At 44.5% G+C, this 26,683-nt stretch overlaps 1 protein-coding gene across 1 annotated transcript in view; it reads left to right on the top strand.

Moving 5' to 3' along the window:
• dnhd1 (dynein heavy chain domain 1) overlaps positions 1 to 26,683 on the top strand; it is a 283,483-nt gene that overhangs the window by 79,504 nt on the left and 177,296 nt on the right. The window contains exons 16-21 of the mRNA XM_072576637.1: positions 2,004 to 2,196; positions 9,752 to 9,877; positions 10,265 to 10,368; positions 12,976 to 16,258; positions 18,364 to 18,502; positions 23,542 to 23,734. Coding sequence (XP_072432738.1) covers positions 2,004 to 2,196; positions 9,752 to 9,877; positions 10,265 to 10,368; positions 12,976 to 16,258; positions 18,364 to 18,502; positions 23,542 to 23,734 — 4,038 coding nt within the window. The remainder of the gene's footprint in view (positions 1 to 2,003; positions 2,197 to 9,751; positions 9,878 to 10,264; positions 10,369 to 12,975; positions 16,259 to 18,363; positions 18,503 to 23,541; positions 23,735 to 26,683) is intronic.

The following is a 26,683-nucleotide window of genomic DNA, read 5'->3' on the forward strand; positions in this document are numbered from 1 at the left end:
TTCAAGCCAGTCTTTTCAGGAATGAAATGTGCAAACAAGTCCATACAGAGTGGGAGTAAGTATGTAAGTTGAAAATGAAATAGGGAGATTAGTTGTTATGAAAACATTAAGCGTACGGGGTTATCACAGTCCAGTCTGAATGGCAGCATAGGCTATAAAGGCTGAATGGCCTCCTTAGGGTAGTGCAATGGTGTAGCCCAGTGCCAATGTGGAAACCTCATTAGGGACAACAATTTCTGTCAGCATAGTCCAGGCAATCAGCTGGAATCAGCTTCCTCATGATGGGTTGGTTGACCAATGACAAGAGGCTGGAGTTTCTCTGGAGCTTTAAGGAATGAAAAAAATCTCAAATAAACATATAAGTTTGTGAAGGGACTTGATGGGGTTGACACTGAGAGATTGATTCTGCCTAGGCAGGGGTATCTAAAGCAAGGGTATAAGAGCACTATCATTTTGGACTGAGATGAGAATAATTTCTTCACTTTAAGGGTTGTGAATCTTTGGAAATCTCTGCCCCAATATATTTAATTATATAGATATAGATTTATCTAGCTGGGATAGATAAATATTTGGAGCCAGGGAAGCCAGGAGTATGGGAATACGCAGGACTGTGAAGATGAAGCCCAGGATTAACTCTGATCATACTGCAAGTTGGAACAGTCTTGACGAGTGGAATGTTTTTCTCCTGCCCCTATTTTCTGTGTTGTAACTGACTGATCTGGTTGTAATAAAAGCAGTTGAGAGTGTGGTGCTGGAAAAGCACAGCAGGTCAAGCAGCATCCGAGGAGCAGGAAGATCAACGTTTCAGGCAAAAGCCCTTCATCAGGAATGAATCTGGGAGCCTCGGGGGTGGAGAGATAAATGGGAGGGGGGTGGGGTGGGGGTAAGGTGGCTGATAGTGCAATAGGTGGATGGAGATGGGGGCAAGGGTGATAGGTTGGAGGGGAGGGTGGAGCAGATAGGTGGGAAGAAAGATGGACAGGTGGGACAGATCGTGAGGGCAGTGCTGAACTGGGAGGTTGGAACTGGGAGAATGTGGGGGGAGGGGAAATGAGGAAACTGTTGAAATCCACATTAATGCCAATGGGTTCGAGTTTTACGAGGCAGAATATGATACGTTGTGTGGTAAGAGAGTAGCGATGGAGGAGGCCCAGGACATGTTCTCAGTGGAGTGGGAGGGGGAGTTGAAATGTTGGGCCACGGAACGGTCTGGTGGGTTGGTGCAGGTGTCCTGGAGACATTCTCTAAATCACTCTGCGAATAGGTATCCTGTCTCCCCGATGTAGAGGAAACCACATCGGGAGCAATGGATACAATAAATGACGTGTGGAAGTGCAGGTGAAACTTTGATAGATGTGGAAGGCTCCTTTGGGGCCTTGGATGGAGGAGAAGGGGGAGGTGTGGGCGCAGGGTTTGCAATTCCTGCGGTGACAGGGGAAGGTGCCGGGAGGAGAAGGTGAGTTGGTGAGGGACTTGGACCTGACGAAGGAACAGTCTTTACAGGAAGCGGGTAGTAGTGGGGACGGAAATATATCTCTGGTGATGGGGTCCATTTGTAGGTGGGGGAAATGGTGGTGGATGATGTGTTGTATATGGAGGTTGGTGAAGTGGAGGCGAGGACTGGGGGGGGGCTCTGTCTTGTTGCAGTTGGAGGGCTGGGTTCGAGGGCGGAGGTGCGGGACATGGATAAGATGTGCTGTAATAAAGGCAGCACATGTATGCAATCAAATAGCTGCTCTGGTAATCACAAACCAGCTTAGTGCAGAGGCAGTGGCTTTCCTGTCAATAGAGAAAGTCAATAAACTTCTCATCAAAGTATTCAAGGGGAAGTGGGCAGCCAACTGAACCTGGAGCCTGAGGAGGCCTCTGTCAGCATGGAGCTGAGATGTAGAGGTGGCTTCATGCTGTCAATAGAGAGGGATATGTAACTGTTCCTTAAGAACCTCGGGAATGTTGCTATACTGCACACAGTGGGATGTTCATCATTGTTCTCCTCTTTCTAGATATTAATCAAAGCTAAGAAGGAATTTGAACTTCAGAAACTCTTGCGGTCAGTGGAGATACTCTGGCAGCATTATGAGTTCAAATTTGTGACACACATTGCAGTGATTCATTATCACGATAATGAAGGTGGAAAACATCATCAGCCTCAAGAAAGCTGGGCTGCAAAAAACAGTGGAACATTAACCCTTATCGGTAAGAAGAGACAGAGACAGAACCTGGTCATTATCTAAGGATAGGGGTTTGGCCATTTAGGACTGAAAGGAAGAGAAACCCCTTCACTCAGAGAGTAGTGAGTCTGTGGGATTCTCTACCACAGAAAATAACTGATGCCAAAACATTGAATGTCTTCAAGAAGGAGTTAGATATAATCCTGAGGGTTAAAAGGAACAAAGGGAGTGGGGACAAAGCAGGAACAAGGGACTGAGTTGAATAACCAGCCATGATCATATTGAATGGCAGAGGAGGCTCAAAGATCTGAATGGTGTAAACTGCCCTATTTTCTATATTTCTATCCCTCTGCTCAACCTCCATAGAATCTAGATTTGCTACAGGGCTTTTGTTTCCAGAAGGGTATTTGTACCTGATGAGTCAATGCTTATGTTAGTTCCCGTAACATCAGAATTAAATATAAAGAAGGTGGTATTGAAAGATTCAACAGATATTTATTACAGCTCCGGCTATATACATATCTCACATTCACAGGCACTTCAGTGCCCAGGTTAATATTAGAAACAGAGCTGAAAAGGTGTTGCTGGAAAAGTGCAGCAGGTCAGGCAGCATCTGAAGAAGTCATCTGAATGAGTCATTCCTGAAGAAGGGCTCATGCCCAAAATGTTGATTCTCCTGCTCCTTGGATGCTGCCTGACCTGCTGCGCTTTTCCAGCAACACATTGTCAACTCTGATCTTCAGCATCTGCAGTCCTCACTTTCTCCTAATATTAGAAACAGGAGAGGAGAGGTCACACTGCTTGGAGTTTTTTTATAGGCCTCCGCAGAGTTGCAGGGAGGTGGAAGAGAGGATTGGCAAAACTATTCTGAGTACGTGTGAAAGGAACAGGGTGGTCATTATGGGGGACTTTAACTTCCCCAACATTGACTGGAAATGCAATAACTCTAGTACGTTGGCTGGATCCGTTTTTGACCAATGCGTACAGGAGGGTTTCCTGACACAGTATGTCAAAGGACCAACAAGAGGGGAGGCCACACTGGATCTGGTGTTTGGTAATGAACCAGGCCAGGTGTTCGATTTAGTTGTAGGTGAGCACTTTGGAGAGAGTGACCATAATTCAGTTATGTTTAATTTAGCGATGGAAAGGGATAGGTACATGCCACAGGACAAGAGTTATCGATGGGGCAAGGGCAATTATAATGCTATTAGACAAGTGTTAAGATGTATAGAATGGGGTAGCAAAATGCAGGGGTTGCGGACAATGGAAATGTGGAGCTGGTTTAAGGAACAGATATTGCATGTCCTTGATAGGTATGTCCCTGTGAGGCAGGGAGGAAGTGATAAGGTAAGGGAACCGTGGTTTACTACAGGGATTTCATCTCTTGTTAAGCAGAAGAAGGAGGCTTACGTGTTGATGAGGCAAGATGGTTCAGATGAGGCGATGGGGAGTTACAGATCAGCTAGGAAGGATTTAAAGAGAGAGTTAAGAAAAGCAAAGAGAGGACACGAGCAGTCTTTAGCAAATAGAATAAAGGAGAACCCTAAAGCTTTCGATAGGTATATGAGGAATAAAAGGATGATTAGGGTAGGAATAGGGCCAATCAGAGACAGAGGTGGGAAGTTGATTGTGGACCCTGTAGAGATCGGAGAGGTGCTAAACGAATATTTCTCATCGGTGTTCACTCAGGAAAAGGAGAATATTGTAGAGGAGAAGAATGAGGTACGAGATATTAGACTAGAAAGGATCAAGGTTAATTATGAACAGGTGTTATCAATTCTAGAAAGGAGTGAAAGTAGACAAGTCCCCTGGGCCAGATGGGATTTATCTGAGGATTCTCTGGGAAGCGAGGGAGGAGATAGCAGAGCCATTGGCTTTGATATTTGAGTCGTCATTGTCTATAGGTTTAGTACCTGAGGACTGGCGGATTGCAAATGTTGTGCCCTTGTTCAAGAAGGGCAGTAGAGATGACCCAGGTAATTATAAACCAGTTAGCCTTCTGTTGTAGGAAAGGTTTTGGAAAGGATTATAAGAGATAAGATTTATAATGATCTATCAAGCAACAATTTGATTTCAGATAGTCAACATGGTTTTGTCAAGGGCAGGTCGTGTCTCACAAACCTGATTGAGTTTTTTGAGAAGGTGACCAAGCATGTAGATGAGGGTAGGACAGTTAACGTGTTATACATGGATGTCACTAAAGCCTTTGATAAGGTTCCACATGGTAGGCTGTTGGAGAAAATGCAGAGGCATAGAATTGAGGGTGATTTAGCAGTTTGGATTAGAAACTGGCTTTCTCAAAGAAGGCAGCGAGTGGTGGTTGATGGAAAAAATTCAGCCTGGAGTCCAGTTACTAGTGGTATGCTACAAGGATCTGTTTTGGGACCACTGCTGTTTGTCATTTTTATAAATGACTTAGACGCAGGCAAAGGTGGATGGATTAGTAAATTTGTAGATGACACTAAAGTCAGTGGAGTAGTGGACAGTTTGGAAGAATGTTACAGGTTGTAGGGGGACTTGGATAAACTGCAGAATTGGGCTGAGAGGTGGCAAATGGAGTTCAATGCAGCTAAATGTGAGGTGATGCACTTTGTGAAGAATAACAGGAAGGCAGAGTACTGGGTCAATGGAAAGATTCTTGGTAGTGTGGATGTGCAGAGGGATCTTGGAGTCCATACACATAGATCCCTGTAAGATGCCACCCAGGTGGACAGTGCTGTCAAGAAGGCATACAGTGTGTTAGGTTTCATTGGTAGAGGGATTGAGTTCCGGAGCCGCAATATCATGCTGCAATTACACAAAACGCTGGTGCGGCCACACTGGGAATATTGTGTACTGTTCTGGTCACCATATTTCGGGAAAGATGTGGAAGCATTGGAAAAGGTGCAGAGGATATTTACCAGGATGTTGCCTGGTCTGGAGGGAAGGTCTTATGAGGAAAGGCTGAAAGACTTAGGTCTGTTCTCATTGGAAAGAAGGAGGCTAAGAGGGGATTTGATAGAGACATACAAGATGATCAGAGGATTAGATGGGGTAGACAGTGAGAGTCTTTTTCCTAGCATGATGACTCAGCTTGTACAAGTGGGCATAGCTACAAATTGAGGGGTGAACATAGAACATAGAACATAGAATGTAGAACATAGAGCAATACAGCACAGAACAGGCCCTTCAGCCCACGATGTTGTGCCGAACATTTGTCCTAGCTTAAGCACCTATCCATGTACTTATCGAAGTGCCGCGTAAAGGTCACCAATGATTCTGACTCTGCCACTCCCACAGGCAGCGCATTCCATGCCCCCACCACTCTCTGGGTAAAGAACCCACCCCTGACATCTCCCCTATACCTTCCACCCTTCACCTTAAATTTATGTCCCCTTGTAACACTCTGTTGTACCCGGGGAAAAAGTCTCTGACTGTCTACTCTATCTATTCCCCTGATCATCTTATAAACCTCTATCAAGTCACCCCTCATCCTTCGCCGTTCCAATGAGAAAAGGCCTAGCACTCTCAACCTATCCTCGTATGACCTATTCTCCATTCCAGGCAACATCCTGGTAAATCTCCTCTGCACCCTCTCCAAAGCTTCCACATCTTTCCTAAAATGAGGCGACCAGAACTGCACACAGTACTCCAAATGTGGCCTTACCAAGGTCCTATACAGCTGCAACATCACCTCACGACTCTTGAATTCAATCCCTCTGCTAATGAACGCTAATACACCATAGGCCTTCTTACAAGCTCTATCCACCTGAATGGCAACTTTCAAAGAGCTATGAACATAGACCCCAAGATCCCTCTGCTCCTCCACCTTACTAAGAACCCTACCGTTAACCCTGTATTCCGCATTCTTATTTGTCCTTCCAAAATGGACAACCTCACACTTGACAGGGTTGAACTCCATCTGCCACTCCTCAGCCCCGCTCTGCATCATATCTAAGTCCCTTTGCAGCCGACAACAGCCCTCCTCACTATCCACAACTCCACCAATCTTCATATCGTCTGCAAATTTACTGACCCACCCTTCGACTCCCCCTTCCAAGTCATTAATAAAAATTACAAACACTGTGATAGATTTAAGACAGATGTCAGAGGCAGGTTCTTTACACAGAGAGTGGTAAGGGCGTGGAATGCCCTGCCTGCCACATTAGGGAGATTTAAACACTCCTTGGATAAGCACATGGATGATGATGGGATAGTATAGGGGGACAAGCTGAGAATAATTCTCAGGTCGGCGCAACATCGAGGGCCGGAGGGCCTGTTCTGCGCTGTATTGTTCTTTGTTCTATGTTCTATGTTCTATTCAGTGGCAGATAGTAGTACACTTTCAGCAGTATGTCATGCATCAAGTAGCCTCCTGTTAATATGGAGTTAATATGGAGTTGAGATCTTTATATGCTCTGAGATTATGCACTCTGTTACAGTAGTGATATCATGACCACATCTCTTCAAGCTATATTGACTACGAGCCATCACAAACACTGGGAGAAGGTGGCTTCTATATTCTTCCTATCAAAGTGTACCAGTTCATATTTTCTATGTTGAAGATTACTTGTCAATAACATACTCAGTTTGCAAGTTTATTAATGTATTTTATCACACTCCACCTAGTATCATCTGCATCCCGCAATTGAGTAACAAATATGAATTTGGAAATTTAATCCAATTTATAGAAACACACAAGCAGTAGTAGGCCATTCTGCCTCTCAAGCTTACTGTGGTATATTTGGATCCTGACTGATCATCTACCTCAATGCCATATTAGACCATAAGACATAGGAGTGGAAGTAAGGCCATTCGGCCCATCGAGTCCACTCCGCCATTCGATCATGGCTGCTGGGCACTTCAACTCCACTTACCCGCATTCTCCCTGTAGCCCTTACTTCCCCGAGACAACAAGAATCTATCAATCTCTGCCTTGAAGACATTTAGCGTCCCGGCCTCCACTGCACTCTGCGGCAATGAATTCCACAGGCCCACCACTCTCTGGCTGAAGAAATGTCTCCGCATTTCTGTTCTGAATTTACCCCTCTAATTCTAAGGCTGTGTCCACGGGTCCTAGTCTCCTCACCTAACGGAAACAATTTCCTAGCATCCACCCTTTCCAAGCCATGTATTATCTTGTACGTCTCTATTAAGTCTCCCCTTAATCTTCTAAACTCCAATCAATACAATCCCAAGATCCTCAGCCGTTCCTCATATGTTAGGCCTACCATTCCAGGGATCATCAGCATTACTCCCCTCTCCATTGATATCAGCAGTAACTACAAACCTACAAATTTTTGTCTTGAATCTTCTCAGTGACTGAGCTTCCATAGCTTCTAGGACAGAGAATTCCAAAGATTCACCACCCCTTGAGTGAAATTGTTCCTTATCTCACTCCAAAGTGGACTGCCCTTTATCCTGAGTCCCTTAGTTCTAAATATCCCCCACACCCACAACCCCTCTCCCCACCACCACTCCACGTACACTTCCCACATCTATCATGTTGATTCCTGTAAGAATTTTACACATTTCTATGACAACCTCTCTCATTCTTCTAAGAATCAGTGAATACCAAGCAAGGTTCCTCATAGATCAGTCCCACCACCAAAGGAATCAGCCTCTGCTGCATTCTCTCTATAGTAAGGCAACCAGAACTTCACACAATGTTCCAAGTGCAGTCTCGCCAGGGCCCTGTACGAAAGCAACAACACACCTTTGCACCTGCCCTAAAGCCCTGTTGTGACAAAGGCTAACATCTCATTAGTCTTCCTAGCAGCTTGCTGTACTCGTGTGGTAGTCTTTGTTGATGTATTCACAAGGACACCCAGGTCTCTTTGGACCTCAACTCTTTCCAATCTCTCACTTTTAAAAAATACTTTGCACCTCCACTCCTTCCACTGAAATAGATAATCTTATCCCCATTATATTCCATCTGAAAATGTAGGTAAAAATTGTTTCTATAAATGATGGAAATCAGTGATTGCAGCACTGATCCCTGTGCATGTCATTATCTCTCATGTATCATTTTAAATAACTACCTTTAGCATTGAATCTCTAATAAAGAGTCTTCTGGACTTGAAGGGTTAGCTTGCTCTCTTTCCATAGAAACTGGCTAAGCTTATGTGATTTCCAGAATTTCTTTGTCTTCAATTTTTAATTGACTTACTATCGGTGCCTGAACCTGCAGCTGCCTGGAGCCCAAGCTATGGAATTCACTCCCTAAATCTTTCTGCTTCTCTCCCCAACTCTCCTCTTTTAAGGTGCTTCTTAAAAGCTTTGACCAAATTTATGCACACACACACTAATATTTCTTTACATGGCTCAAGGGAAAATACTTTGATAATTACATTTGTTAAAACTCATTGAAGCACATGGGAATTTTGATGACATTAAAGGTTTGATGTACATTTGAGTTGTTGCTGCTTGTAGCTTGCTTCAAAAAACCAATCAAGTGGGTGAGGGGAAGAAGCTGAAGTTCCTCATATTCCTGGCACTGTGTCAGTGTGATGGCTCTTAATAGGGAGTAACTGAGTTGGTCTTGCAGAGAGCCAGAATGGATATGACAGGCTGAAAGGCCTGCTTCTGTGCTGTTACTGTATAGAATTCTATGAATGCTGATGGAGAAGGATGAGTTTGTTGGATACCACATTCAAAGTTAAGGAGAAGGAAACTGACTATAACTATAAGAATAAAATGGAATAAAATTGGTTGTTAGAATCCCTACAGTGTAGAAACAGGCCCTTCAACCCAACATGTCCACACTGACCCTCCAAAGAGTAACCCACTCAGACCCATTCCCCTACCCTGTTACTGTACATTTACCCTGACTAATGCACCTAACCCACACATGCCTAAACACTATGGGCAAGTTTGCACGGCCAATCCACATAATCTGCACATCCTTAGATGGTGGGAGGAAGCCGGAGCACCCAGAGGAAACCCATGCAGACACGGGGAGAATGTGCAAACTCCGCACAGTCACCCAAGGCTGGAATCAAACCTGGGTCCCTGTCTCTGTGAGGCAGCAGTGCTAATCACTGTTTTTGGATTAGTGGTGCTGGAAGAGCACAACAGTTCAGGCAGCATCCGAGGAGCAGCAAAATCAACGTTTCGGGCAAAAGCCCTTCGTCAGGAATAAAGGCAGAGAGCCTGAAGCGTGGAGAGATAAGGTAGAGGAGGGTGGGGTGGGGAGAGAGTAGCATAGAGTACAATGGGTGAATGGGGGAGGGGATGAAGGTGATAGGTCAGGGAGGAGGGTGGAATGGATAGGTGGAAAATAAGATAGGCAGGTAGGACAAATCATAGAGACAGTACTGAGCTGGAAGTTGGGAACTAGGGTGAGGTGGGGGAAGAGGAAATGAGGAAACTGTTGAAGTCCACATTGATGCCCTGGGGTTGAAGTGTATCGAGGCGGAAGATGAGGCGTTCTTCCTCTAGGCGCCTGGTGGTGAGGGAGCGGCGGTGAAGGAGGCCCAGGACCTCCACGTCCTCTTCTGAGCCACCGTGTCGCCCCCAATTACATTGAGAAAAGTGGGAGGCTAAGAGATGAGTTATTGACTAGCTTCTGATTCTGATATGCGTTCACCTGTCTGACCCAGAGATGGAGAGAGTGAGATGGCAGACTGAGGATAGTTTGATGACCCTGAGCATGATTGTGTCAACGACAGCACCTGGAAACATTCAGGAAGAAGCCGAGAAACTTATGGAAATGATCCAGCACTTTGGTAAGTAACATAATGCACATATCACCATCATCAACCCTCTCACAACCACAAAAACCAAAACTCCAGGGCCGACTTTCTGTCCAGTGCTGGTCAAACTCATTGCCGTGAAATCATTGCTACATTGTCCCCATTGTCCGACTGCTATCCTTATCATTTCCACACCTGACTGCTGCCTTCCAAATCATCTCCACCCACTAAACATAACCAACAACCATTACACACACACACACACACAAAATCCTCACATCACAGCAGCATCAACAATTGTGAAAGAACTAGAAATGGAGATACCCAATTGACACATGATCTGTTTGGTCTAAAGACCCATGTCCTGTCGGTCCTTCTCCCACATTTTGTATTCCCATATCTTCTTCTGTCATTCTCCAGGGGAGCTGCTGGATCTGTGGAAAATGTTCCAGGATAAGTGGGTCTTTCTTCACCAGGTCTTTTATGAGATGGAACTGAATGCTCGGAAACCAGATCCCAATTTGGTGAGTGGCCCCTGGTCAGAACAGAACCTGAGAGAGGAAAATGGGTTAGAGACGTAACTAACAATCTCAGCATCATCAGTCAGGCAGGCAGCTCCTGTTCACACAAGATTTGAGGGACCATCTTCCTCACCTTTGGAGCTGTGAAGCACTCAGTTCCCAGCCACAGAGCAAAAGTCCAGAACCTTGGACCCTCTGGGAAGGAGGGTAAGGAGGAAAAGGATTATGGGAGTTGGGTTGAAGAGTGTTAAATATAGCAGGTAAGGAGTTGAAACAAACAGGGAGAATGCTGGAGAAACAAGGCAGTTCTGGAAGCATCTATGCAGATATAAACAGGGTTAATATTTCAAGTCCGGTATGACTCTTCTTGAGAACAGTTCTGAAACAAAGAGCCATATGCAGAGATTCGCACTGTCCAGGCTGGATCGCATGTTCCTGGGCAAATTCAAGTGGGTGTCCAAGCCCAGTCGGCCCATTCCCCAGTTCCCACCTCTGTTTCTCTCATTTCCTTCCCTCTTGTCGTTCTGCCTCCTCACTTCCCTCTTCCTCTCTACCCTCTCCCTTTCTTCACTCCCTTCTATTTCTCTGTGTTTATTTTCAGCATTAGCAGTTTTTCACTTTTGTACAGGTGTTATGGACCAGTCCAAACCCCCTTAGAACATTTCAGGAAGGTAGCCCAGGCCCTAACCTTTCTAATTGTTTTAAGTAGTATAACGTGGGTATTCCAAGAGTGAGGCAGCAGGCCCAACCACTCAACTTCAAACAAAACAATTTATTTATACACGAACAAAAGAAAATCAAATTTAGAATAACATAATTATTTGAAACCCAATTGACTCTATCGTGACTTAATGATGCTGTTCCAAATACTTGCAACATCCCCATAAACACCCTTTGGCAAAAAAAGGTAAAATCAAACACAGGTTATTACAGGAGAGATGTCAGAGAGAGAGATTCAGTATGGAACATCATCTTCAATGTAGCTGTTTCTTTGATTAGCAGCTCTGAACAGCCAAACTGCTAAAACCAAACTAAACCAAGCCAGAGAACTACTGAACTGGGAGAACTGGCCACACACCTTTCATTGTACAAGTTTTTTTTTAAACTTGAAAGGTTTTTGCCTGAGGCAGTATATGTTAGGTATAATCAAATTGGCCCTAAAACCATCCAAACTAGACACATCGGAACCTTTGCATTTATCACCCCTCTGAAAAGAAAAAGGACAGAATAACCTCATCAAAAGAGCAACATCATCCCAAAAGGTGATGAGTTAAAAGTTTGGTAGAAGATTTGTAGCTTGGGTGCTCGTTGTTGTGGTTCTGTTCGCTGAGCTGGGAATTTGTCTTGCAAAGTTTGGTAGAAGATTTGTAGCTTGGGTGCTCGTTGTCGTAGTTTTGTTCGCCGAGCTGGGAATTTGTCTTGCAAGACAAATTCCCAGCTCGGCGAACAGAACCACAACAACGAGCACCCGAGCTACAAATTTTCTACCAAACTTTGAACACCTACGGGCGAGAGACGCTAAGACAAGCTAGGAAATGGGAATCCTATGCCAACCGCCTAAGTGCCACAAACGAACAACTCCGGTTCCTGCATGAATGCCGAAAGAATCGAATCCTTCCACCATGTGTCAATGCAAGACAAATTCCCAGCTCGGCGAACAGAACCACAACAGGTGATGAGTTAGCTGTCTGAAGCAGTCTGCTACTTCATCCCCATCAAAGGGAAGAGTAGGTGTTTTGTAACTCATACATAGGACATGTCATTGACATTATTTATTTCCCATCACTAATTGTCTGGAGTGTTGTAGATCAGATGAGGTGAGAGAAGCTGCTCTGTCACTTTGAGGAGGTACCTGGTACTCTAATCTCAGAGATACATCCACTGCCCTAGCTGAATGGCATGTCCCTGGGCAGAGTGGAGAGAGGAACCCAGGCTCAGTTTGTTCCTTTCCATCCACCTGTTCTCACCTGTGTTTCTTCTTCCTTCCTCCCCCTCTTCTCATTCCTTCCTCCCCTCTCCTTTCCTCACACACACCTCCTCACTCCTCCTTCCTTCATGCCCTCTGCTCTCCTCATTCTCCTATTCCACACTAGTCCAGTTAGCTCTTTCCTCATGTCCCTCCCACAACAGATCACTCACACCTTCCCTCTCTCATCACTTCCCTCATTATGTCACCTCCCACTCTCTCCTCCCCTGACCTGGAGCATCTCCTAAAACCTTGTGTGTCTCAGGGACTGTCTGTTTGGTCCTAGTTCACTTCCATGTCCTGTCATTATTTCTGCATTGGCTCTTAAATGCTGTCTGCTTCTGCATACCCTGATCTTTGTCGTTACCTGGGTCCTGTGCTATTTTTCCAATCAGAGACCTATATTCCAGCTGACCACCTGACCAGGAACAGATTGACAAGGCTTGTGAGTTGGAAACCAGTGCCTGGGACAAAGAGCTTGCTTTGCTCAGTTTCTGCAATAGGGTAAAGTTGTGCCTAGAAGATGATCACAAAGTTAGGATGCAGAAGAGAGGGTGAAGGAGCAGTCAGCATCAGGGCTCTCTGTATCCTAGGAATAGACTGATAGTTAATACTTCACAAGCTTTCTTATATTTGTCTCCTAGATGAAGAAGATTGAAAAGGTGGATGGATTGTATCGCCGGGTGATTCAAGCCCTATCCAGCAACCCCTCAGTCCTATCTGTCATCCTCTCCCAAGACACTAAAAAATACCAGGGGATGACACTCAGGATGATCTTCAGCACTGGGATTGAGGCCATGGAACAGATCATTCTCCAGATGAATCACCTCCTGGAGTCTGCCCGACAAGAATTCTCACGGCTATACTTCCTGAGTGATGATGACTTGTTGCATTTGCTGACCCTGAGCTCTGATCCCCGAAAGCTGCTGCCTTTTGTGACAAAGTGTTTCAGGGGGATACAAGACCTTGAGTATCAGGTTATAAGCAGTCCCAATCTGATAATCCCACCTAGAGTCAATGTGTTAGCAATTCATGGGGATCTGCAGGAAAGAGTCAATTTGACCCCACGATTGGAAGCTATCCCTAAAACCATCCCTTGGTTACGGAACCTGGAACTCCGGATACAACAAAGCCTCTTCCTTTCCCTGGAGAGCTGTGTAGCAGAGAGGACAGCCTTGGCAAGGGAAATCAACAGTAAGATTGTGTTAGAATCCTCGGGCAGATCTGAAGCCTACAAGGCGGCTCAGTTGATGAAGTCAATTTTAAAATTAGCCAATAGCTTCCCAGTGCAGTGCATCTTGATTGCTGAAGACTTTTGTTGGCTCAGTGATGTGAAAAAAGTGTTGCTCAAGAGATCAGTCAGTAAAGAATGGTTCAAAACTCTGTACAACACCAAGATCGACAGACTCGTGATGATTGTCCGTGGGCTCTGCAAACATTCCTGGCAGGAGGCTGACAACCCACGTGTTCTGTTCTTGCTGAAGTGTTTAATTTGCAAGTCAATGAATCACCGAGATATCTCTGACAATCTCATTGCCTCAAACATCCAATCCGAGGCTTCATTCGAGTGGCACAAATTCATAAAATATCAATTTGACTTTAATTGGATATTTCCCAAGAGAGAATCCTTGAAACCATCAACCACTCATTTTGGGCATTCAGTGCCAGGTAGTAACCAGTCCAAGTTTGGCCTAAGATGTTACATTAATCTCTTGGGCAATAACTACTATTATGACTATGAGTACGTCGGCCCAAAGAGTGTGTGTGTGCAGAATCCAGTAACTGAGAAAATGTGCCTTGCAATGATCCTTGCTCTTCAAAACTTCAATCCATGTGCTCTCATTGGGACCTATGGCACTGGCAAAAGTTCAACCATCTCACACTTAGCCCAGGTTTTTGGATATCAACTGGTTATCTTCCAGTGCTGCAAGGATATGAGCTTGGCATTCATCAACCGTATTTTTAATGGTGCCATTCAATCAGGTGCCTGGTTGGTGTTGGAGAACACTGACAGTCTGCCAATGGGAATGTTGTCTGTTCTGGGCCAGCAATTGACCAGCATTCAGAATTCCTACAGGGAATTAACCACAAAAGATATTTCCGATAGATCGTACACAGACTATAGAGCTGGTCCTAACAGGAAGAAGTTTGGAACTAGTTTGGTGAGTGTAACAGACTGTGAGAACTTGCACACCAGCTACAGGTATACCTGGAGCTCTGAGTGCCAGAGACAATTTGACCCAACTAGCCTAGGAAGTATTGTCTTCGCAGGAAACATCATACCAGCCAGAGTGAATTACGGTACTTTTGTAACTCTTCAAAGATTTGATTCCAGTCTCTCAATTCCCGAGAACCTTCGGCTGTCATTGAGGCCAGTCAGTGTGATCGAGCCAGATCTAAAAGTGATCATTGAAATGAAACTCACCTCCATTGGCTTTTTAAAGGCCTCTAATTTATCAAGAAAAGTTCTTACAATTTTCGAGCTGGTAAAGGATTCAGGTTCCATCACAGATTGCTGCTTCCTACCACTGATGGAGAAAGTCATAGACATCGCAGCAGATGTTCTCTACCAAACATTGCAGGCAAAGATCCCAGAACCCAGCAACAATCAATCCAAAAGATTTTCTAATGTGCCCCAACCTCCAGCCTCTGAAGGCCAGGATGAACAGAAGGGGAAGAGAGGAGAGGGAGTCTCTGACAGAGGTAGGGTGAAGTCAGATAGTGTCGAACAATGTCTGTTAGTATCTCAGCAACCAATCACTAATTCAACAAGAAAAGCCAGTGAGTCAGAAGAGTTCAGTGGAAATGTATCAGCACCTGTCTTTAAATCGATACTCTTGGTTGAAGAACATGCAATCCTTAAAGCACTTATTTTAACTCTGTTCCCAGCCGTGTCAGACCAGGAGAACCTCCTCAATCTGAAGGGTTTATTGACAGACTTGTTTTCACAGTCCTGTATCCCATCTAATAATCTAGAGTCTGATTCCCAACTCCTGTCTGTCATTGAAAAGGAACTGGCAGACACAGACCATCATGTGACCAAGCAACTAGTTAATAACATCCTTGTCCTTTACCAAACATTAAAGGTCAGCAAAGGAGTGATTATGGTTGGATGTTCAGGCAGTGGCAAGACCACCTCATACAAAACATTGTCAAGGACGTTGAATCTTTTGGCCAGAAATGAGCCCAAGTTGGCCGCACATCAGTCTGAAAGTACTGACCCCTCATACAGAACTGTGCAAGTCTCTGTTTGTTTTCCAAACAGCCTATCCACAGAAGAGCTGCTGGGAGCCATGGATCATCAATCCTGGAAGAACGGGATTGTCTCCAAATGGCTGAGTGAAATTAAGAGCTGGTCCCAGGCCAGGTCACTTGTCAAGGAGTTTGAGTCACCTCAGGTGAAACCCTATCATTGCCCGGAGCCTCTCAGGTGGATGGTGTTGGATGGTGAACTGTGTTTAGATTGGCTGGGCCCCATCAGCAGTTTGTTAACTCATAAACAATCCCTCACCCTGTCCAATGGGGACCAAATCTCCTTCATAGAATCTACTTCCCTCATTCTTGAAGTGACGGACCTCAGCAATGCCCCTCCTTCAGCAGTGACCTGGTGTAACATGGTCCATTATCAGGGCAGTCACGTGTGGGAAGCTGTGTTGGCCAACCTGGTGGAGAAGATATACAGTAACTACAGTGTACCTCGCAACATTGTCAAGCTGTTTACACGACTTGGACAGGATCTTATTCCAAAAACTATGGCTTTCCTGGAGCAGCATTGTGTCCCCGCACTGACCCAACAAGCAGATTACAGCATGATCCAACAGAACCAAGTGGCACAGGGCCTGCAAGAGGTAATGGCCTTCAAAAACATTCTTAAGGCTCTCCTTGATAAACATCTGTTACGTGACCAACAGCAAGAGGACACAGCAGGTAAGATCAATGACTCAACAAAGACGAGAGATGTAAAACAATGAACAGAACACCTCACATTCCATGGATGCAATCAAACATTCCCAGGGGCAACACAGCATGGGGTTAGATAGAAAGTAAAGCTCCCTCTCCACTACCGCCATCACACTCCCAGGGGCAATACAGCATGCGGTTAGATAAAGAATAAACCTCCCTCTACAATGTCTCCCCATCAAACACTCCCAGGATAGGGACAGCACGGGGTTTGATAGAGAGTAAATCTTCCTCTACACTGTACCCCCATCAATCACTCTCAGGACAGGGAGAGTAAGAAGTGAGGCACAGAGTAAACCTCCCTGTATACTGTCCCCCATCAATCACTCCCAGGATAGGGACAGCACAGGGTTAGATACAGAGTAAAGCTCCCTCTGCACTGTCCCCCATCAAACACTCCCAGGACAGGAACAGCATGGGGTTAGATATAGAGCAGAGCTCTCTCTACATTGTGTCACATGAAGACAGGGTGGTTTAGGATGTGTTTAGCATGCTTGCCTTCATTATTGCACAGACCTTTGAGTATAGGAGTTGGGACACCCTGTTGAGGTTGTACAGGACATTGCTGAAACTTCTTCTGGAGTACTGTGTCTAGTTCTGGTTGCCCTGCTATAGGAAGGATATTATTAAACTGGAGAGGGTTCAGAAAAGATTTACCAGGATGTTGCAGCTATGAAAGGTTTGAGTTATAAGGATTGGCTGGATAGCCTGCAACTTTTCATTGGATCACAGAAGGTTAAGGGGTGACCTTTTACAGGTTTATAAAGTCATGAGGTGACTTATAAGGTGCTTAAAGTGAATTATAAGGTGCTTTTCCCTCGAATAGGGGAGTTCAAAGCTAGGGGGCATATTTTTAAAGTGAGAGAAGAAAGAAATGTAAAAGGACATGAGGGGCAACCTTTTTACACAGTGAGTGGTTTATATGTGGATGCCAGAGGAAGTTGTGGACATGGGTACAATTACAACATTTAATAGACATTTGGACAGGTACATGAATGGGAAATGTTTGGAAGGATATGGGCCAAATGCAGGCATGTGGGACACTGGAACGTGTCCAGCGGAGATTCACACGGATGATCCCTGGAATGACAGGTCTAGCATATGAGGAACAGCTGAGGATACTGGGATTGTATTCGTTGGAGTTTAGAAGATTAAGGGGAGACTTAATAGAGACGTAGAAAATAATACATGGCTTGGAAAAGGTGGATGCTAGGAAATTGTTTCCGTTAGACGAGGAGACTAGGACCCGTGGACACAGCCTTAGAATTAGAGGGGGTCATTTCAGAACAGAAATGCGGAGACATTTCTTCAGCCAGAGAGTGGTGGGCCTGTGGAATTCATTGCCACGGAGTGCAGTGGAAGCCGGGACGCTAAATGTCTTCAAGGTCGAGATTGATAGATTTCTGTTGTCTAGAGGAATTAAGGGCTACGGGGAGAACGCTGGTAAGTGGAGCTGAAATGTGCATCAGCCATGATTGAATGGCAGAGTGGACTCGATGGGCCGAATGGCCTTACTTCCACTCCTATGTCTTATGGTCTTAAGTTTAGTTTGGGAACATGGTCGGCATGGACGAGTTGGAGCAAAGAGTCTGTTTCCACGCTGTATGATTCTATGATAGCAGAGGGTTAAGTACTGAGTGAAGCTCAATTTCAGGATGATATATAAGGTGCAACTTAGGCAGTGTGGATTGAGATTTTCTTTCTACATTTGGGCAGTAGTGAAAGCCTTGAATCAGCTGCCAATATCCCACTTGTCGTCAGTGGAAGAATGAGCACTGATTGAACTTCTTATCACTGCCAGCTACCACTTCCCCAATCCCAAATATGCTGACCCCACCAAATATCCCTATCCTGCCTCCAAATCCCCTCCCACCAGCTCAGCATGCCCATCCTCTTTCTCTTTCTCTCTCTCTCTCTCTCTCTCTCTCTCTCTCTCTCTCTTAGCAACCTGGTTGAGCTTTAGGTGAAGCCAGTTTGAATCTGGCTCCCATCCAACAGGGGGAGTCTCTTCATGGGTTTCCATGTCCAGTGGACACAAGATGCTGCAAATGATATGAACATTTCTGTTGAAGGTGTAGAGCAGACCATTGTCACATCACAACATCAGCGTGCTCGCCTTGATGACAGTATCCTACCCAAGAACTATATCTTGGCCAAGAACATCCTTGCTGTGGCTTTCATCTGGAGTTTTGGAGGACACCTGCACACAAGGTACAGTAACTACCCTTGGACTCCCATCAACATTCTATCTTTCTTTAAGAGAATAATAGATGGTCTTATTGAAATGTGGAAGATCCTGATGCAAGAGACTAGAAACACAGAAAGCAGGAGCAGGAGTAAGCCATACTCTTCAGAGGGTCAGTGTGGACTTTTTGGGCCAAATGGCCTGTTTCCACACTATAGGGAGTCTATGATTCTATGATTTTACGAGCCTGCTCCACTATTCAATAAGATTAGTACCCACTTTCTCCCCATACTGTTTGTTCCTAAGATCTATATCTAATGGCCTTTCTTTATCGCCTTTGAGAAAACAGCAATAGAAATGAATGAACCAAAGGAAGAATGGACATTGCCCATGCAGAGTAAGTTGACAAGTAAAGCATAGGAAATTTATGCTTCACTGTTAGAGGACTTTTCTTGGGATTATGATGCTGCAAAGAAAACGAGGCTGCATATGAGTTAGTACCTGAGGCATGTAGACAAGTTTCCTGGAATTGAAGGAAACAGCCTGAGCAAGCCCAGCCCTATATTGAATTCAGGAGGGTCAGGCAAAGTAATTTGACAGGTGGATACAAGCACTGGAAGCTGAAACTGAAAAATGTATGAAGCTTTCAGCAGAATTCAAAAACTCAATGCCTTCCATTATGAGAGCCCATGTTGAGGATCAAAGTATTGCAACTGTTAAAGTTAATCCATAAACTAAATAGTTTTCCACCACCCTTATAAATTTGAAAGGGATAGAAATGGGTAATTGAAAAAGAGGCCAGTAACCAAGGAAAGGAATGGATATCTGGGAATGACCCAAAGTCTTCTCCTCAGATCAGAAAAGGAAAGCATTGAAGGTGGAGGTGAGGACGAGGTGTCTTCTTGTAACAAGATGGGATACATTTGTGCAGAATGCTTGAAGTTGAGAGGGCAACTCAAGGCACTCATTGGAGTTCGTAAGAATGAGTCTGATAGAGAAACTCAGAAGGAAAGGACCATGGATATTTAGAAAAACACAAAGACCCTTCAGGTAGTCACGGCTGTCAGTGCAGAAGAATACATTGGACGCATGAAGGGTTTTGTCTAAAATACCCTTTTTTATCAAAAGCAGCTAATTCTGAAGGGGAAGGGTGAACAGCAAGTGACAATAATACATATCAGTACCAACACCATAGGTTAAAAAACAGGATGAGATCCTGAAAGCCAAAAGTGGGAATTAGGACATAAGTTATAAAATTGGACATCAAAGGTAGTAGTATACTCAGAAGAATTACCAGTGCCATGTGGTGGTTACTGTAAAAGTAACAGGTCATATCAGATGACTGCATGACTGGAAAATGGTATAGGAGGGAGGGAGGGAGTCAGATTTCTCAGGCACTCAGACCGGGGGAGGTGAGGGGTACATACAAACAGGGCAAGTTGCATCTGGGCAGGATTGGGACCAATATTATAGGTGCTGTTTGCGAGTGCTGTGAGGGAGGGGTTAAAGTAGAATGGCAGGAGGATGGGAATCTGAACAGGGAGGCAGAGAAATGGGAAACAAGGCTAGAAGCGCAAGACAGAAAAGTAAGATGTAAAAGTAAAAGGTAAAAAACAATGTGAGAAACAAGTGGGCCATAGCGTCAGATAAAGCTAAAGCAATAAACAAGATTAAAAAGACAAGTACAAGGTCATGTGTCTTAATGGGTGGAGCATTTGCAATAAGGTAGACAAATTAATAACATGAGTGGATACATGCAGTTATAATGTCGTTGCAATTATTGAGACATGGCTGCAATGTGACCAAGGATGGGAACTGAATATCTAAGGGTATTCAGTATTTAGGGAAAGGAGAGGGGGTAGCATTGTTAGTAACTCAGTGTGATAGTGAAGAAGGAACTTGGCTTGGAAAACCATGATGTTTGGGTGAAGATAAGGAATACCAAGAAGTACCTGTAGCAAACATTGATGAGGATTGTCTATAATTCGCCAAACAGTAGTACAAATAGAAGGGAAGGCACCAAACTGAAGATTAGAGAGGCATACTCAAGGGGTACACCTGTAATCATGGATAACTTTAATATATATACATATTGAATAAATTCATTACAATAGAGGAAGATTTCCTGGAGTCTGTGCATGATGGTTTTTAGAGGAATATGTTGAGGAACCAAATAAAGAGCAGGCTATCCTAGTCGGGGTATTGTGCAATGAGAAAGAATCATGGAATCATACAGTATTGAAGAGGCCCTTTGGCCCACTGACTATGTACTGTCAAAACATACCAAATCTATACTAGTCCCATCTTCCTGCACTGGACCATAGATTTAAATATAAAGACACTTCAAGTACTCATCCAAAGTTGTAATGTCACCTCAACTAACCTCCCAGGCAGTGCTTTCCAGTCTTCTACCACCCTCTAGGTGAAAAGGTTTTCCTCAAATTCTCTCTTAAACCTTCACTTTAAAATGATGCCCCATTCTTATTGACCCTTCGAATAAGGGGAATACCTCCTTTCTAACCATGCTGCTCGTAGCCATCATCACCTCATACACCTCTATCAGGTTACCCTCAACCTTCTCTCCCTCTAAAGAAAACAACCCAAGTTTATCCAGCATCTCTTCATAGCTAACCTGCTCCAGGCAACATCCTGGTGAATCTCTTCTGCATCCCCTCCAGTGAAATCACATCCTTCCTCTAGTGTGGCAAGCCGCACTGCACAGTATTCCAGATGTGGCCAAACCAAAGTTCTGTACTACTCCAACATAACCTCCCTGCTCTTATACTCAATGCTATAAACGATCAAGGCAAGTGTCCCACATGCCTTCTTAACCATTGTATTAACCTGTTCTTCACATTCAGGGATCTGTGGATAAGCACCCCAAACTCTCTCTGACCTTCTGAGCTTTCTAATGTCCTGCCATTCATTCAGTATCCTTTGTCTTGATCCTTCTTCCAAAAGGATTAATTCCATTGAGGAAGAGTGACCATACAATGATAAAGTGCTCATTAAAACAGAGAGTGAAAAAGTAGGGTCCCTAATTTACTAAATGAAACTACGAAGAAATGATGCACTTGATTGGGGAACCATACTAAAAGGGTTGGCAATGAGTAGGCAATTGCTAATATTGAAGGAATGGATAGCTGAATTGCAACAATTCTTCATAATGATGTAGTACACTAATAAAACAGGAATGTGGCTCAACTGTGGGTGAGAAAGAAAAATTATAGATGGTGTTAGAAGTCCAGGGAAGGCATGTAAAATTGCCAGCATCCAAGTAGCTTCGAAATCGACGTTTCGGGCAAAAGCCCTTCATCAGGAATAAAAAAGGGCTTTTGCCCGAAACGTCGATTTCAAAGCTACTTGGATGCTGCCTGAACTGCTGTGCTCTTCCAGCACCACTAATCCAGAATCTGGTTTTCAGCATCTGCAGTCATTGTTTTTACCTTGTAAAATTGCCAGTAAAAGCAGCAAGCGTGGATGGGGAGCAGTTTAGAATTCACCAAAAAGGGGACAAAAAGTTTGGTTAGGAGGGGGAAAATAAAGTATGTGAGTAAATTTGCAGGGATATAAAAATTGACTGTAAAAACATTTATAAATATGTGAAGAGAAAAGATTAGCGAAGACAAATGTAGGTCCCTTATGTTCAGAAATGGAAGATTTTGCACTAGGGAACAAAGAAATAGTAGAAAGATTGACCATGCTTTTTGGTTCTGATTTCACCATAAGACTATAAGAAATAGGAGCAGAATGAAACCATTCAGCCCATTGAGTCTGCTCCGTCATTCAATCATGACTGACATGTTTCCTGTTCTCCTACCTCCTCCACATAATCCTTGATCCCCTTACTAATCAAGTACCTCTCTCTCTCTCTCTCTCTCTGTCTTAAAGACACTCAATGACTTAGCTTTCACAGCGCTCTGCAACAATGAGTTTCACATACACACCACCCTCTGGCTGAAGAAATTCCTCCTCATCTCAGTTCGAAAGGGTCATTCCTTCACTCTGAGGCTGTGATTCTCCATCTGGCTCCTTACTTAATATTGTAACAGTGAAAATCTACCCACTATCTTTCTGTATCACTTAATTTTCACCTCCTTGTATTACTAAATCTCCACTCTCTCCATGTCTTTCAATCCTCACCTATCCACCTTCTTCCCTGTCCTTGAAACCCTTCCTACCCAAACTGGGAACTCTGAAGGTTAAAACATTACACTGGTTATGATATAATAATGTTAGTTTGATTATACTCACTTACCTGGATGGGTTCAGTACCAACAACATTAAGAGTTAATGAGTTAACCACATTGCTGAAGGTCTGGAATCAGATGTAGACCAGACCAGGTAAGAATTGCAGTTTCCTTCCCAAATGGACATTAGTGCCACCAGGCCATTGCCTCCCTAGTTTGATTGGCACCACATCCACAAACATCCACTTCCTTGGCCATCGATGCTCATTAACAGCAGTGCTACCATCTACAAGATACATTGAAGAAATTCACCAAAGATCCTCAGACAGACGTTCATAACCACTTCCATCTCGAAGAACAAGTGCAGCAGATTAATGGGAACACCACCCCCTGCAAGTTCCCCTCCAAACCACTCACCATCCTGAATTAGAATGTACTGCTTTTCCTTTACTGTCACTGTGTCAGACATCCTAGAATTCCCTCCCTGAGGGCACTGTGGGTCAACCTAAATCACATGGACTGCAGAGGTTCCAGAAGGCAGCTCATCCCCACCTTCTCAAGGGTAACTGGGGATGGTCCAGCCAGCAACACACACATTCCATGAATGAATAAAAAATACATGAATTATACTAGTTTGATTATCTATGGTTATACTGGTTTGAGCTAGATTTCCATATAAAGCTATAAAACAAATTTTAACCAGTATTCTAATTTCTACTGGTTCTTCCTTCTGGGCTGGCTGTAGTCAGTGCAGCAATTAGCCTTTAATTTGTTGCTTTTTGTTTGATATAAATCCTTGGCTTTTCTATTTTGATCATTATCTAGAAAACAAAGTAGAGCCTGAACCTGACTAATAATGTATCCATCTCTGACAGCTCTTGGCCTCAGTTTGATCAGTTTGCCAGACAGGCCCTCAGCAGCAGCGACTACAACATTGACATCCCCTCAGAGGGCTTGGTCTTTGACTATTACATCGACCCTGACACTGGCTGCCTGGCTAGTCTATTCAGACACAACGAGTCAGAAAAGAAGAAGAGCAAAGTTCCAGCCTATGTTCTCATTCCTGAGGTCAGTCCAACCGGGGGAGGGGGGGGGTGGGGTGCGGGGTGTGGGGAGAGGGAGGAGAGGGAGAGAGATTAAGGAGATTTGGAAAATAGTGACATTGATAGGTATCGACTTAACCCCTGTCAGTGCAGTGAGTATTGTACACTGACTGAGAGATCCACAGAGCTGGTCTAGAAATTAGATGATGCAAGATCACATTGCACTGTGGCAACTTGAAAATCTGAATTCATTTTTTCAAAATATCTACAAGTAAAAGAATTGGGATCACTAAAAGTGATCAATAAACTGTTGTATTATCATGAAAATTCTTCAGAAGCACTCTGTTCCTAATCTAGGTTACCCCATACCAAAGCAATGTGGTTAACACTTAACTGCTGCATGACTTGGTGGAGCAAGATAAAGTATCATTACAAAGAAGTGAGGACTGCAGATGCTGGAGATTGGAGCTCCCCTCCCTTATCAGTGTTCCGAAAAGACCACTCCCTCCGTGACTTCCTTGTCAGGTCCACACCCCCCCACCAACCCAACCTCCACTCCTGGCACCTTCCCCTGCAACCGCAAGAAATACAAAACTTGCGCCCACACCTCCCCGCTTACTTCCCTCCAAGGCCCCAAGGGATCCTTCCATATCCACCACAAATTCACCTGCACCTCCACACACATCATTTACTGCATCCACTGCACCCGATGTAGCCTCTATATTGGGGAGACAGGCCGCCTACTTGCGGAACATTTCAGAGAACACCTCTGGGATACCCAGACCAACCAACCCAACCACCCCATGGCTCAACACTTCAACTCCCCCTCCCACTCCACCAAGGATATGCAGGTCCTTGGACTCCTCCATTGCCAGACCATAGTAACACGATGGTTGGAGGAAGAGTGCCTCATCTTCCGCCTAGGAACCCTCCAACTACAAGGGATGAACTCAGATTTCTCCAGTTTCCTCATTTCCCCTCCCCCCACCTTGTCTCAGTCCCAACCCTCGAACACAGTACCACCTTCCTAACCTGCAATCTTCTTCCTGACCTCTCCACCCCCAATCCGGCCTATCACCCTCACCTTAACCTCCTTCCACCTATCGCATTTCCAACACCCCTCCCCCAAGTCCCTCTTCCCTACCTTTTATCTTAGCCTGCTTGGCACACTTTCCTCATTCCTGAAGAAGGGCTCATGCCTGAACGTCGATTCTCCTGCTCCTTGGATGCTGCCTGACCTGCTGCGGTTTTCCAGCAACACATTTTCAGCAAAGTATTATTACACTTCACTTTTGTTGCTAAACAATAATGATTAAAATAAACTGTATCCCCCCCATTTCCAATGATGGAAGAGCCCAACACATCAGTGCAAAAGGTAAGGCTAAAGCTTTTTTTTTCAGCCAGAACAGCCAAGTGGATGATCGATCTTGGTTTCTTCCAGTGATCCCTAGTATTACAGATACCAGTCTTCAGCCAACTTGATTGTCTGGACATACTAGATACTCCAAAGGCTATAGGCCCCAACAACATTACAGGAATATACTGAAGATTGTGCTCTAGAACTTGCTGTTCCCTTACTGAGCTCTTCCAGTACAGTTACAACACTGGCACCTACCTGACAGTGTGGAAAATTGCCCAGGTATGCCCTGCACACAAAAAGTAGGACTGCTGTGAAGGAGAGTCTAACCGTTTCAAACACTTACCTCAAGCGTTGGGGCCTCCATTTGCCAAGAGGTGCGAGGGAGGAGCGAAGGACTTCTGGAGAGTTTTTAAGTGGGTGAGATCTAAACCCGAGACCCTACACCATAGGGCCTCTCTCCCACCCACCTCCTCTAACCTTATTAAGAGTCTTTAAACTCGGTAAATTTTTCGGTTTCTCATTTTTTCTTCTTCTCTTCCTTTGTTTAGTCCTGTGTGGGCTTTCAGAGTAGTGGGATATGGATGTCAGGGTAGTTGCACGTTCCTCCTGCAGAATGTGGCAGGTGAGAGACACTTTACATGTCTCTGCCAACTACATCAGTGGGAAGTGCACCCAACTCCAGCTCCTCAAAAACAGAGTTAGGGAACTGGAGCTGGAGCTGGAGCTGGATGAACTATGGATCATCAGGGAGGCTGAGGAGGAAATTGAGAGGATGTACAGGGAGGTGGTCCCTCCCCAGACACAGGAAAAGGACAGCTGTGTTACGGTCAAGGGGAGGAAAGGGAACCAACAGATAGGGCAGGGATTCCCTATGGCTGTTCCCCTCAGCAAAAGAGGATTGGATACTACGGTGGGGACAGCCTACCAGGGGAAAGCCATAGTTGTCAGGTCTCTTAGTAGTTAGAAGCTCAAATTAAGAGTTAGGATTAAGAGCAGGATCTTGTGTTGTGAGGTTTAGGATGATCTCATAATGAGCGATCCAAACTCAGAGTCAATTCCACTGGGTTGCAGTTCATTCAGTGGTCAGCACTCTACAGACAACACCTAAAGGAGTGACCCATCCCCAGAAAACTAGAATTGATCCCCCACAACCTCAGCTCCAGTTAACAACACGCCCAAAATCTGGATGTTAGACCTGCCAGTCCATGCTCACCAGCTGAGGAGTTCAGTAGTGGGTACTGTTACGACATGGAGTTCGAACCCCTCTGCTAATTAAAGCTAGCAGTCCAGAAAAGCTGATCTCGTAATCTGCTAAATCAGTGTGAGTGAAAGAAAACTCCTGATTTCTACTATTCAAAGAAAAAATAACAACTTATTTTTCTAAGTCTAACAGTGAACACTAAACAAAAACTATTAACAAATCCAACCTCTGTTTTTCATAACCAATTACTGTCTGACCCCAACTCTATTAAAATGCTGCTTCAGTACCACAATTATTAAACATTGAATCAAATGAATTTCTCAAAGTCCGTACAGTCTGTTATGCTGTCTTCCTTCCATCCTTCCAATTCTGCTATCTTCTCTCTGAGTGGTCTTGTTTTTCACTGTGAGGGT

Source organism: Chiloscyllium punctatum, chromosome 9 (genome assembly GCF_047496795.1).
Source record: "Chiloscyllium punctatum isolate Juve2018m chromosome 9, sChiPun1.3, whole genome shotgun sequence".
In the NCBI taxonomy this organism is placed as follows: domain Eukaryota; kingdom Metazoa; phylum Chordata; class Chondrichthyes; order Orectolobiformes; family Hemiscylliidae; genus Chiloscyllium; species Chiloscyllium punctatum.